Source organism: Eleutherodactylus coqui, chromosome 5 (assembly GCF_035609145.1).
Source record: "Eleutherodactylus coqui strain aEleCoq1 chromosome 5, aEleCoq1.hap1, whole genome shotgun sequence".
NCBI lineage: Eukaryota > Metazoa > Chordata > Amphibia > Anura > Eleutherodactylidae > Eleutherodactylus > Eleutherodactylus coqui.
In genome coordinates this window covers 97,122,425-97,136,627 of record NC_089841.1, presented here as the reverse complement: position 1 = coordinate 97,136,627, position 14,203 = coordinate 97,122,425, and the positions used below count along the sequence as shown (strand labels likewise).

At 41.5% G+C, this 14,203-nt stretch overlaps 1 protein-coding gene across 2 annotated transcripts in view; it reads left to right on the top strand.

Moving 5' to 3' along the window:
* Positions 1-13,487, top strand: part of OCLN (occludin) — a 36,220-nt gene extending 22,733 nt beyond the window's left edge. For both annotated transcript variants that reach the window (XM_066602931.1, XM_066602932.1), the window contains exons 5-9: positions 4,540-4,676; positions 5,354-5,554; positions 5,999-6,170; positions 10,517-10,558; positions 11,864-13,487. In XM_066602931.1, coding sequence (XP_066459028.1) covers positions 4,540-4,676; positions 5,354-5,554; positions 5,999-6,170; positions 10,517-10,558; positions 11,864-11,962 — 651 coding nt within the window. In that variant the 3' untranslated portion in view covers positions 11,963-13,487. The remainder of the gene's footprint in view (positions 1-4,539; positions 4,677-5,353; positions 5,555-5,998; positions 6,171-10,516; positions 10,559-11,863) is intronic.
* Positions 13,488-14,203: the final 716 nt, after the last annotated feature.

The following is a 14,203-nucleotide window of genomic DNA, read 5'->3' as shown; positions in this document are numbered from 1 at the left end:
ATCATTGAAAATTCGTTAGCGTGTGAACACTGCCAGATGTACCTTTTGCAACATGTTAGTTTTTTTGGTTTCCGAATTGGTAGCCCTTTATTATCAGCACCTGCCTGGTCCATTGACTGAACATGTACTAAATTGATGCCTTTTAAAAACTGATGGTTTATTCTCCGGATGGTGATCAATATCTAATTGGTAGGAGTCCACTGCCTAGGAGCCCCACCGATTAGCTGATTGAAGGAGCCACGTTGTTCGTACATGCAAGTACAATCCTGTTTATATTCAGGACGCTGTACTATTTGTAGCAGTTGTTCTGCGTACTGCAGCGTTGTTCCATTCACTGCCGTATACAGAACGGCCGCTGCAAATTGTATGGCCTTCCAAATACAAACAGGATTATCCTCATGCAGACTCGGGCGGCAGATTCCCACTGATCAGATATTGATGAGGCTAGGCCATCAGTTTTTAATAGCCGGATTACCCCTTAAAGTAAAACCGAAAAACACTGCTGTGTGTGTGTGTGTGTGTGTGTGTGTGTGTGTGTGTGTGTGTGTAATAAATATATAGTGTGTGTGTATGTATGTATGTGTATATGTATATGTATGTGTGTGTGTGTATATATATATATATATATATATAATATATATATATATATATATATATATATATATATATATATATATATATATTAAACAAACACATGGGTACACGGGACCCCTGTTCTCAGGCTCCCTGATGGTGTCACTGGTGAGACCCCCAATCATCAATGCTATGTATGGGTTATAAGGCAATTGGGGTATGATCTCTTTAAGAGGAAACTTTCTATATAATATTTAAATAATTAATAAATGGAGTCCTGGTGACCCCCCCCCCCCCCCCTTTTTTTATTTTTTTTATTTCTTCCCGGAGGCATAAAGTATCTGGTACCAGTGGTTTCTGTTGCATAAATTAAAAATGGATCCAGTATGTATAATGGAGGCAGCCGTGAGTGTGAAAAGAGGTTTTTCAGATGTTTGAGTATTTCCTCCCAATTCAGTGTCCAAGATTTTTTCCTGAGCTGCACCAATTCTATGGATTGTTCTACCCTGGACAATCTGGTCCTATCTGGTCTGTTTCCTCTGACTATATAAACTGCTGGGAAATATATTTGCTCTTCATAGCTAAAGATTAATAATAAAAATCATAATATTGTCTGTTGCCAAGTATATGATAGGGTTTCTAGAAATCTGCAGATGTTTTTTCTTGGAGACTGTGTTGCCAAGCAATAGTAAGTTGAAATCTTAGGTCAAGTAATAAGTAGTATGATTAGCGGCCTTCTCACCAGGCACTGCTATAACATTCTTGTTCCGCTGACCTAAATCTAGAGCATGGGGGGATGCTATAAAGAATTTTGCTCTTATATTGAAGGATTTGCATAGTTTTAGTGTGAAATTGTCATGCAAATATTTGCACTGTCTGGCATTTTTAATTTTTATTAAAAAGTTTGCCCAGTATAGAAAACCCATTCAATTACCCTCCAAAAAAAGTGTCCTATTGGTATGCAAGTCTGTGCATTAGGTGGACAACCTATTGATCTTGATGGGTGCATTTTGAGTGTATCATACACAGTATATGGATATAAACCTGTCCACTTTTATTAAAAGCACCTCCGTAGTAGCGTGTTGGGCTTCCTTTTGGCCTTCAGAACCACAGCAATTCATCTTGGCGTCCATCCATAGGTGTCGGAGGACCATATGTGTTTGCAGCTGCACGTCTTATGTAACTGTGCATTGTAATTTCAGTCTTTACGTTCAGTGTTGCAGAAATCATATATATATTTTTTTCTTTTCACTTGTAATTGTTCAAGACTATAAGAGGACAACTGTCATCGAAATAGTGGCTCCAAATAATCACTAAGGCTGCCTGCACACGGCAGAGCCAGATTCCACTTGCGGATTCCAGCCCTAACCCTGGACGGCGACACTGCGTACCGGTGTTCTTTAGCCTTTTTCTATACTGCGGATGGTCGTGGCAGGCCGCCATCGGCCATGCGCAGTACAGAATTTTTATATATTTTTTTAAATCTTTATTTTTCCCACACCGTTGCTAGGCGATGACACAAAATCCACGGTCTGGACGCCTGCTGTGGATTCCGCAACAAAAATGCGTTCGTGTGCAGACAGCCTAAAGCTTATGAACGACTGTTTGTGTACTTTTATACAGAGCAGTTCTTGTTCACTTGTTCAATTTCATGTTCACTGAAGCATTTCCCTCCCTGCAAAGTTATTAGCTGGTTGTTGAAAGGCAGCCTATTGCTTGCGTACACCAGACAATTAACCAACCTGTGACCATTTTTAGGTGAGCCGTAACGAAGCAACTAGCGAATGAATTCTCACCTGTGTATGCTCTATCGAGCGAGTATGCGGACAATAGTTGTTCACGCCTAGATCTCCAGACACAAATACGGCTGTCATCAGTGCCCAAACTAAACCTGGATTCATTGGACACTATGGACTGGAACCTCAGATATTGCAGTTCTACTCCGTAGTGTCCAGTTTTGTTGTTCACGACACCACTGCAAACGGAGGCGACCGTGGGTGTCAAAGACACTGCATGTAATGGGCGCCTTCATACCAATTGTCCTTCATCCAAGCACCTGGAAATGGTTCAGACAGACACAGGGCCTGTAGCTATTGTGCCACCTGTCTCTGAATGGCAGACAATGTGACAGTTGGAGCAGCTTGTGCTTGTCAGACGATGCTTTCTACTGGTGGTTTGTCGAGGCTGTCCTGAGCCCGTTCGCTTTGTGTGTGCGCCCGCACGCATCCACTGGTCCCAATATCTCCTAACAATCAGGTCTGAAAGGACCAGGTGGCGGGCAATTCGTCAATGCGACATCCAGCTGCTTGCATTCCAAGAATGAGCCCCCTTTCAAACTCTGTTAATTGGGCAAAATCTCTTAGATTGCATCGTAGAGACGTCTAGTGGTCAACAAGCGGAAAAGGAGGTCCACTGCACACAAGTAGCATCTAAGTCTTTTTTTTTTTTTATCGGCCAAAGGTGGACCCACTTTTATGGCATCAGGTGAAAAAAACCATTCACCTTATCACACCACAACTTCAATCATGTGCATATCTGCCTAAGGCCGCCTGCAAACGGGTGGAAATCCTGCGGCGGGATATCCGCCGCTCAAAGCTTGCATAGGATTGCGTTAAAAAACGCAATCCTATGCAGACGGGCGTGGTTTGGCCGCGCGAACTCTTGCGCAGCAAACAAACCGCAGCATGTCCTATTTCGAGCCCCGCACAGAAATGTCACTCACCCGGCCGCCGGTGCTGGTCTGCGCAGCCGGCACATGAAAGAGCCGGGACCGCTGGGCGCGGGTGAGTACGCGCTCATCCCTGCAGGCGCTCGGGTCGGGTCCTGCGGCGAGAATCGCCGCCGGATCCGACCCGCTCGTTTGCAGGCGGCCTTAGATGTAACTGCATGCCGAGTTTTGCAGCAAAGTGACAACTCCTTCTTCTCTTAAGTGCTTAATATTTTTTATTTATTTTTTTTGACGGTGTGTGTATATTGAGATTCCGTGATAGAGGAAGGTGCAAGTGTTCATTATTGTGCAGGGAAATGGCAGGCTAAACTGATTGAACTTAATTGCCCACTGATGTCAATGGGAGCGTTTTTTTTTTTTTTTTTTGTTTAACAGTCAAATACGCACACTAGCACAAAAACTCAACACCCATTACGAAAATACGCAGTGCAAATGCGCATGGTAATACGTTTACACCAGTGTTAAGCTGACCTAAGTCAAAAGGAAGTTGTTAAAGGCTCTATGGACAGTACAGTAATTGGGTTTTTTTTTTGTTTTTTTTTTGTTTGTTTTTTCCCTCACTTTTAGTGTGGTCTTTGGGTCAATGACAATTTTTGCAAATCACAGAATACTCCTCTAGGTTCTGGCTTTTATACCTTTTGAAACACTTTTCTCACAAGCTTTTTTTATAGTAAAAAAAAAAAAGCCTCAAAAAAGGACATGCCTGTATAAAGAAAACACCATTAAAAGGTTTGTTTAAAAACAAAAAAAACGCACATGAAATTTATGGCAAATTTTCTTACAGGCTGGATAAAAAGCACTAGATTACAAACTGATTAGAATGGCTTCACAGGTTTGTTTTGGTTTTTTTTTTATTACAAGACGCCAAACCAACATCTTGCTGCGTTTACAAAAACAAGGTACAGACCCAGAAAAAGGAAAAGGCAAAATAAAAAAGCACTGTTTGTAGTGTTTAAAACTTCACTGACTTGCTGCTAGCATCTGGTTGTGGTGTCTCTTTTGCCTTGTTGGTTGTGTTTTTTGTTTTTTTTTGTAATTGGTCAATACAATGTGACGTTTTTCCAAAACGCACTGTGTGAAACCACTTAAAAGGTGGTCTCTGGCAGCTGATGGACTTATCCAAGTCACTCATCTTGAACAATTACTATGGCATTAATGATTTAATATATGTATCCGTTTTAAATATTTCAGTTTCCTTAACCGTATTCATCTCTTTACGAACTCCTTCTCTTAAACAGGTGAAAAATGTGTCAACAAATCCTGAGCAGGTACCGGCCATGTCCGAATACAACGAGAAGGTGAATGGATCAGTTATGGAGCACAGAAGTGTTAATGGTCTTCAGGCGTATTCTGAACACAGCTTCAGATCACACCCGTGAGTTTCATTTCTTCTGTATGCTGCGCTTCCTATAGGCTTCGGAGCAGTGGTTGCACATTGTGTTACACATCTGTCACCGCAGCTGCTCTGGAAGATGTCTATAGTCGGGAGAGGGAACAGTAAATCACTTTATTCTACTGTGCATGTAAACAAGTATTCGGCCAGCGGAGGTGTATGTTTCATAAAAACAAAACTGGATTCTGGGTGGCTTCACCTCGGATCGGATGTTCCATCGCAAAATCCCTGAAGAAAAATGTCTCCATGCAGCGCTTTTTCTTCTGTCCAAAAGCCGGTCAGCTGGGCACAAAGCGGACGAACTCCATTATAGACAATAGGGTCCGCCTGACGCTGTTTGGTTCCATCCAGAGACTGAGCTGTTCGGCTGTAGGGATTCCCCACGGTTTAACAGCTCTCTGGATTAGGAGCTATGAGTGCACTTGTACACTTTAAATCATAGAGGACTCGTCACGTTGGTAGAGCATGGGTAGCAAATGTATCAGTCCAGGATGCGTATCCTGTAACACAGTCCATACTGTAAACCAAAAATTAGTCAAGTGTAGAAAATGTAAGTAAAGATGAAATATCTGAGAACATGATATGATTTATAATGGCCTCAATTCCATAGTTTTGTTTTTTTTTTTAATGTATTTATTTGAATTGTTTTTTCCCATCAGAATGACAGAAACCGTATACCCCATGAAAAACGAAGCTGGCTTTTCCCCAAATGTTGTCTATAGCAGCAGCTCTGATGCAAGCAAGAAAGCGCCGCGCAAAAAAAGGCCAGGCAGAGCTAGGAGATCTCCCAATGACAATGATACGGATTACACAACAGGAGGAGAGTCAGGTGAAGAATTGGAAGATGATGACTTCGAAAGGTAAATTCTACAGAGATCATAAAATTTCCATACTGTAACAGTCATGTGACCAAATACGAACACGTATATAGATTAACTAGCAGAAAGCAATGCCTATGTCTGTCTAGTCTGATCATTTATATAACTTCAGGTATATCCTTTCTATAGTTCTTGTTGCCATAAAATAACTATAGTATATGACTGTGGAGTGATTATTTTTATATATACATTGAGTAGCTTCTAATGTGTAGCATGGACCAGTGTTGGGTTCATGCTGATGGCTGTACCTCAACATAGTGCGTTCTGGGCTCCGGTCTTCAGTATGGGAGCCAGCACTGTAAGATGACCTTACAGAGGCAGAACAGAACCAGTTAGGCCAGTATAGAGTTCTTTTATGGCTATTTTTTATTATTTTATTGTCCTGGGTTTCAGCAAACTAATAAACCTATCTGTTTCTTCATGCAGCGAATACCCTCCCATTACTTCAGACCAACAGAGACAAGACTACAAGCGAGAGTTTGATGCAAATTTGCAAGAATACAAGGGGTTACAAGCAGAGCTGGAGGAAGTCTCAAGATCCATACTGCAGCTAGACAGAGAGCTGGATGAACACCCAGAGGGCAGCCAGTCATACAAGGTCAGTTTAGAGTAGTTATTTATTGGAGCAGATTGTTTTAAGCTTCGATCGAATTATCAGAAAATGACCAATTTGTCTACACCAAATTTTTTTTTTTTCTTAAGAATTTTTGGTGCATCCCCCCCCCCCCCCCCCCCACCCTTCGTGTCTTGTGTGTGCATGTAATGTAATACATATGCACATACAGGGTGGCCTAAAAATGTATACACACTTCAACATAAAGCTATCTGCAGAAAATTTTTTCTTTTTAGATTATAGCTGTAAGTCATATTTGACTTCTGCAATCACATCAGGTGCTCAAAGTGGTCACCATTGGCTGCCAAACACTTCTGATTTTGGCAAACTAAATCAGAAATTAAATCCATGAAAGCTGTGCCTGCAATTATGAGCACCAGCCACTAAACGAGGGTCGGAGCAGCAGCTTTCGTTCCAACCCCAGTGTAGCCCGGCTCTGACAGCCGGAACTGGCTGGAAAACCCTTTTATATAAACTGTATCATGGAGAAAAGAATAAGCCTGCATTCACATGGATGAGCGTGATATCAGGCAGAGAAACTTGGCCCGATACCGCGCTTGGAAACGTGCGTTCTACACACGGATGCGAGGCATTCATCATTCAAAAACGCCCCTCATCAGTTCTGTAAAGTTGCTATCCTCCGAGGTGCGCTAGAGGATCACAAGTGTTTCCCATTGATTTCAATGGAAAAACTCACATCGCACGGCATGCAAGTGCCTTATGATGTCTTTAAAAGTCCCTCTGAATACAATGGGCGACGCATTCCAAGGGAATGCCTAAAGATAAAACATAATGATTTTTAACCTCACAGCATCACTGTGAGGGGGGAAAAAATTGCTCATGTAAATAACTCCATTCAAAAGAATGTAGTCCATATCCGTGTTATTTTTGTGCGTCTCGCAATGCAAAAGGACATTCGTGCTCATGTACATGTAGCCTAAAGGGTTAAAACGTAACTTTTATTTAACCCCTTCCCGCTCCAGGATGTAAGGGTACAACATGCGCGGGCGTCATTTTTCCTGCACGGTGAACGTCGTCCGAATAAAAATAAAATAAAAAATAAAGAACGCTAGAAATGCACTTTTTTAGTTACCCTGTCTCCCAGAAAAAAACGCAATAAAAAGCGATCAAAAAGTCGCATGTATTCCGAATTGGTACTATCAGAAACTACAGGACATCCCGCAAAAAATGAGCCCTCGCTCAACTACGTCAACGGAAAAATAGTTATTGCACGCACAAAATGACCGCAGAAAATAATTGAAAAAAATTAAATGTATTTGAAAAAAAAATAGTACAGTAAAAAAAAAACCTATACAAGTATGGTATCGTAGAAATCGTACCGACCCATAGAATAAAGTTATCATGTCGCTTTTGTTGCAGTTTGTGCGCCGTAGAAACAAGGCGCACTGAAAGATGAGGGGATGTCCTTTTTTTTTTTTTTTTTTCCATTTTACTCAACTTTTCAGTACATTATATGGTACATTAAATAGCACCATTGAAAAATACAACTCGTCCCGCAAGAAACAAGCCCTCATACAGCGACATTGATGGATAAATAAAGGAGTTACGATTTTTTTGAAGGAGGGAGGAAAAAAATGAAAATGGAAAAAGAAAAAGGGGCCGCATCATGAAGGGGTTAATGGGGGGGAAAAAAATTAAAGCTCCCAACTGTTAGTTTGAGTACTTTACTAATGATGTAATAAATGTAATCCCTAAATGCTACAGTGAAATGATATAGTTGATGATGTAATCGCGAACACTGCAAAAACACTGGGTTAAATACATGTATATACAGCTAAGATCCTATGTGTTTCATTCAGTTAAATGTTATCAGGGGTCTAATAAACATAAGTACTATATAGAATATGAAATGGAAGGGGGTCAGGTAAAAACTACATGCATATATGCCTTAGCAAGTATAAGGCATAAAATAAGAGGCATACTCTTGTGTCTTTTTAGTATAGTGATTTAAAGGGGTTGTCCCGTGAAAGCAAGTGGGGTTATATACTTCTGTATGGCCATATTAATGCACTTTGTAATATACATCGTGCATTAAATATGTGCCATACAAAGTTATTCACTTACCTGGTCCGTTGCTGGCGTCCCCGTCTCCATGGTGCTGTCTAATTTCAGCGTCTAATCTCCTGATTAGACGCGCTTGCGCAGAAGGGTCTTCTGCCATCTCTTCGCTCCGGCATTCTGGCTCCGCCCCCTTGTACGTGCCACCGCGTAGCTCCGCCCCCGTCACATGTGCCGATTCCAGCCAATCAGGAGGCTGGAATTGGCACATGTGACGGGGGCGGAGCTACGCTATGACGCATACAAGGGGGTGGAGCCAGAATGCCGCTGCTGCTGGACCGCATGAAGGCCTCCTGGAAGCGCGATGCACCGTGGGACGGGACAACACAGGCGCCATCTTAGCTGCTGAACTTTATAAGTTATTATTTCATCTCAACAGTAAGTAGGAAGCGTTTTTTAAACGGTTTAAAGGGCTGCTTTATGCCGGGGGGTGACTGGGGGAATGTGCAGATTTAAAATTTTGCGGGTTTGGCTCGGGACAACCCCTTTAACACATCAATTACTTGATGGTGCCCTTAAAAAAAAAAAAAAAAAAAAAAAGGAAAATCAGTATGCCCTTTTTTCAAAAAAGGATAATATATGCCTCTTACGTGGCTTTTGTTTGCAGATGCTATACTGAAGGCATAGAAGATATAGATGGTCTCTACCTCTCGTGCAGCTATTTTACAGCTGCTATAGTGAAGGCATAAAGGATAGTTTGTCTCTTATGCAGCTTTTGTTTGCAGCTGCTATACTCGAGGCATTAAATGATCTCTCAAGGATACACAATGCCACCCTCAGAGTGGCAATGTGCAATAGTGTTAACATGCTCCTGTCTTTTGCTGCTCTGCTCCTCCAAAGAGTAATACAGCATCTTACTAGTATATAGAGATCTTAGCTATTAGTGTATCTTGACGCCCCCAGGAAGTCCTGGTGGAGTCAAGATAGACAGGGGGGTGACGCCCCCTGAACCTGATAGGCTGCTCAGTAGGCTTGCACTAAGGTCCTGGAAGCCCTGTAAAAGAGCCCTCAGAAAACATACAGCGTGCCCAAAATGCAGGGAAAAAATATAAAACAATCCCTGCATCTAATGGCGGAACCGGCCTCAGTTTTGGAGCACTGAGGTGACGGCTTCTTGCATCGGCTTTTGCTGGGACGCCGCCGCACCACAACAGACACCCCCAGCAGATTTTACAGTGCCATACTGAACGCTGCAGGGCTGGGGCGACAGACTGTCTTAGGCCCCGGCCGCAGACTGCAGGAGCACACGCTGGCGCTCTCACTCCCACCCCCACTCTCCCTCAGCCGTCTTTCCCGGCGGAGGAGTGGAAGCGCAGATGGCGCAAGCTGTCACAGGACGACCTGTCGCCAGGAATGTGAGTGTTCAGGGCGCAAACAGCAGCTGTCAGCAGAGGACCGGATGGCAGGGATGTCACAGTGCCGGTGAAGGAGCATAAGCGCTCAGGGCGCCAGCTGGCAACAGGGGAGCACCGTCCACGCAGCTGACAGTCCCAGCAGAGGAGCAGAAGCGGGGAGAGCGGCAGCTCTGCACGGGGCAGCGGCCAACGTGGAGCTGAGAGTTCTGGCGGACTAACAGAAGCAGTGAGGGCGGCATCTGTCATCGGGGGACCTTGCATCACTCTATTACATTGTAATTCTGCCATGTTACAACGCTAACATGGCAGCGTTTTTGCAGGACCTTGGTTCCTTGACCCTATGGGGAGCTGGCGGTGTGAGAGGGGCGTTCCCCCTCTCAAACCCCTAGCTTCTGGTGGCGTCAAGATACACAAATACCGAGATCTTGGACATCTTTCTCTGACTGCAATAATTCTAGCATCAACATAATGTCTGGCATTGATGGCTTCATGAGTTATTTGATACCCTTTTAAAGGAGCTGTCTCCTTAAGACAACTGCTTTTTTTTTTCTACATACGCTATTAAATATAATTATTTATTTATTTATTTATTTATTTATTTATTTAATTGTTATGTGTATGAACATCATAATGAAGAGTGTCTCCCACTTGTAGGAGAGTAGGGTGAAGGCTATCTCTGTAAGCTAGAGTGAAACTTCTCAAGAACAATTCTTGTCCATGTAATACATTTTCCCCATAACAGCTGCTGGATTTCAATGCATGGATTGTCTCTATTTAATAAAAGAGCTATATTCATGAGACAACCCCTTTTATCATATCCTTTACAGTGTATGAGCTTACTATGTAGACTGCAGTAAAAACTTTTGCACTGATTTTTCACGTTTTTTTTTCTTCCAGGCTGTTGCTGATGAATATAATCGTTTAAAGGACATTAAATCGGTAAGCTTGCTGTAATAACTGCGTGTATTAGTGATGTCAAAACAATATGATGCTTGGTAAACACATGGGTATTCTCCCTTGAAGCATTGCTAAGTGCATAGCTGCTTCCCATGGAGCAAGCTATAATACTCTTTTCGTCAGAAATGATCCCAGTGAAATCTGCGGTATAGTATGCACCTCTATGGGATCCTTGTTAGAGGCCATTATATAGCCATGTGCATTGGGACTTATGCTAATGTGTTCATTGAAATATACCCACTGTTATCTTATTTTTCCCTAGGGTTTATTCTTAAATAGCTTTTGTGGTTTCTCAAATGTTGATGAACTTATTTTTCTTTGGAAGGTTTGGGAATTTTTGATAACTTAGATTTTTTTTTTAAATGATCCGAACAGTAACCTCTCTAGAAGACCATCTTCATTGATGGAATAACAATTGTAAATGATTCATTTGATCTCTTAAAGGGGTTTTGCCAAAATATAAAGCTATTCCCTATCCACAGGATAAGGCATACCTGAAATCTAATCTGAGCATATTTGGAAGTCTTTCTGAAGTACATCAAATTCATGGTCGAATACCGGTCTAACGTGGCCATGTTGGATTTAGAAGCATGTAGACAAACAAAGTAAAGGGTGCAGCTATTCTAGCATAATTTTGCCAAATAATTTGACTCATTGCTAGTGTCCAATTGGCAGAAATCTGACCTTTGACCATGACACTGAGGTGGCAGCTGTGTTAGGAAAGCCCTGTGTCACTTTAACGTTTTCCTGATAGAGATATGGATGGCCATTATAGTCCATGAACTCTTTCTGCTCTTCTGGATAGATGAAGTGTAGAGATGAGTGAGTATACTCGCTAAGGCACATTACTTGAGCGAGTAGTGCCTTAGCCGAGTATCTCCCCGCTCGTCTCTAAAGATTCGGGGGCCGCCGCGGGTGAGAGGTGAGTTGCGGCGGGGAGAGAGGGAGAGAGAGATCTCCCCTCCGTTCCTCCCCGCCCCCCGAATCTTTAGAGACGAGCGGGGAGATACTCGGCTAAGGCACTACTCGCTCGAGTAATGAGCCTTAGCGAGTATACTCGCTCATCTCTACTGAAGTGGCATGGGTCATATCAGCCAGAACTTTGTTGACACATGCTAAGGATATATGTTGCCAATTTATTTTTGATGACGCAACCCATTTAATGATTTATATGGCAAGTTTTGTTGTGTTCTAATGGCTGTATATTGGATTCATTGCTTTGTATGTTGTCGCTATATTATCCTGTTGTTTTTGTGATTTAAAATGCTGCTGTTTTATTTTATCCAGTCTGCCGATTACAAGAACAAGAGGAATCGTTGCAAGCTGCTTAAAGCCAAACTGAATCACATCAAGGGTATGGTCAGCGACTATGACCGGGGCAGATAAAAGCAACTAGATTTCAAGATCTAGGAACATCAACAGCAGCCTTTTTTATTTTTGGCCCACTTTGACTGTTTTTAGAAGAGGTCACTGACAACTACTTGGTTGCAGTGGTCATGTTTTCTTGCATATCTAAAGAATGAGTGTAAATGATATGTATGTTTCTACCCACCAAATGATTTTCCCCTTGCCTCCACAGGATTTTAAATGTACATATGCTTATATTTATAAGGCGTTTTGTTTAAGCAAAAGTTCCTCATTTCCATTGTTAATGCAAGTGCTAGTCCTTTTTATATCGAATTGTATGGGCCTTCCCAGTATCTGTGACGAAACTCAGGATGTCTTTCTGACATGAAGCCTGACTAGCCCTTTTTGAGACCCCAAAGTGGTCTGGTCCTTGGACTTATAAATTCTGCTGGCACTGTGAGCAACCAATTTTTTTCCTTTTCCCACAAGAAAGCGTAGGCGTCCATTTATTACAGATTGGAGAATCCTTTTGTCAATAGTGATCACCTCAGTTTTTGCTATGAACAGTCTAATTATTGGCCTGATCTGGTGGCCATCTTTTTACCCCAATGAGCCAGTTTGCAGATGTATTTTAAACATTTAGGTGTGTGCTTGCGTGTTTTGTTAGCCATTCATCGATATTTTGTAAAATTTGTGCATTGTTGTATCTAAAATGTAATTGTCAGATTTATAGTAAAAGGTGATACAGCTTTGTTCTTAAGCTCTTTGTACTACTTTTCGGATTTTGTATTCAGTTCCCTTCTATTTAGGAGCACATCTGATATCCAGTTGGTTGGCTCCCATTGAACAAAAAATGCAAAACTTTTTCTCCTATTGATTCTTAGATAAAATTGTGAAATAAACCACTGGAGTATTACATGTGTTAATTCACTGGCAAGTGCTTGTTCAAAATATACCACACTGTCATTTTCAGTGTTTTAGGAGGTTGGTGTGGGGTAAGAAAAGACTTACTTGACCTCCACCATATGTCACTCATGTCAATTTGAGCATTCAAGTGACTAGGGCTGAGCTGCAAAACCTGATAAAGCCCAAATGCCGAGAGTGGTGGTTCTGGGGAAAAATAAGCAGACTCTAATCTCCTGGAACTCCTTTAAGTGCGGCCACACGTTTTTTTTGTTTGTGTCTTTGTTTTTCTCTCAAGTAGTTTATAAGCTTTAAATCAATATATGTGAACTACAAAACCTGAACAATGAATGTGTAAAAAGAAAGGAAAACCCCAAAACCTTGCTACAGATTTTTATATTTACACGTCGTCATGTTTTATGATTTCAGGATGTTTCCTGTGAATAATTGTATATATTTTTTGTAATGTTTTGATTTGTAAAAAGTTTCACAAGCTTACAAATATCCAGGTAATATGATTTTTATATATACACATACATACTGTCACTTCCATTAGTAGAACTTTTTAGGCCTTTTGATTTCAAGGGTCATTGAACACATTTGATGTATATTTTACTTGTACTATGACTATTCGTTAATAAATGTTTTCTAATCTCTTGCATAGGAATATACGTGTGACCTTTTTTTTTTTTTTTTTTTTTAAACCCAATCAGTTTTACCAATTTGTAAATCGGTGTGCAAACTTGTGGCTAATTAACCATGCTGGATTTCTTAACCATCAAATGTATTATTGTAATAAAAATGCAGATTGGGTACAATATGGCACATCAAAGAACGATACAAATGATGACAAAGGGATTCATTAAAATGCCTGCATAAAGGGCTGAGCTTTTTAATTAGGCTCAATATATCCTAGCATGAATTACGAGTTGCTGAAAGGAACAGATAGCTCACAAATTTAGCTCTACTACATCTGTAAATCATCCAGGATCGTGTGTGTGATAGATGGATATATAGCTGGGTTAGTCATATTCTATAAATTACAGCATCTCCATACTAGAGTATAACCTGTTTATAGGACAGATCTACAAACCAGTCAAGTAATGGTCATACCTACATTACAAACTATGCAACACATGACAGAATCTGCTTTATTCTTAAAGGTAACGTACAGGATGGGCCACAAAAAACTAGCCCACCTCCAATTCCGACACTGCAATCCTTGGAGGCCGTAGCCCCTTTGCACCCTGTATGGACAAATCGAGTTGGCCCTTGTGCAGTGTTCCTGCTTTATTTAGTCCTTCTATTTAGTCCTTCTGTGTACATTGAGGCAGAAAGATGGTGTTCTTCCTGCAACAGAAAATAGTTACTGTGGAA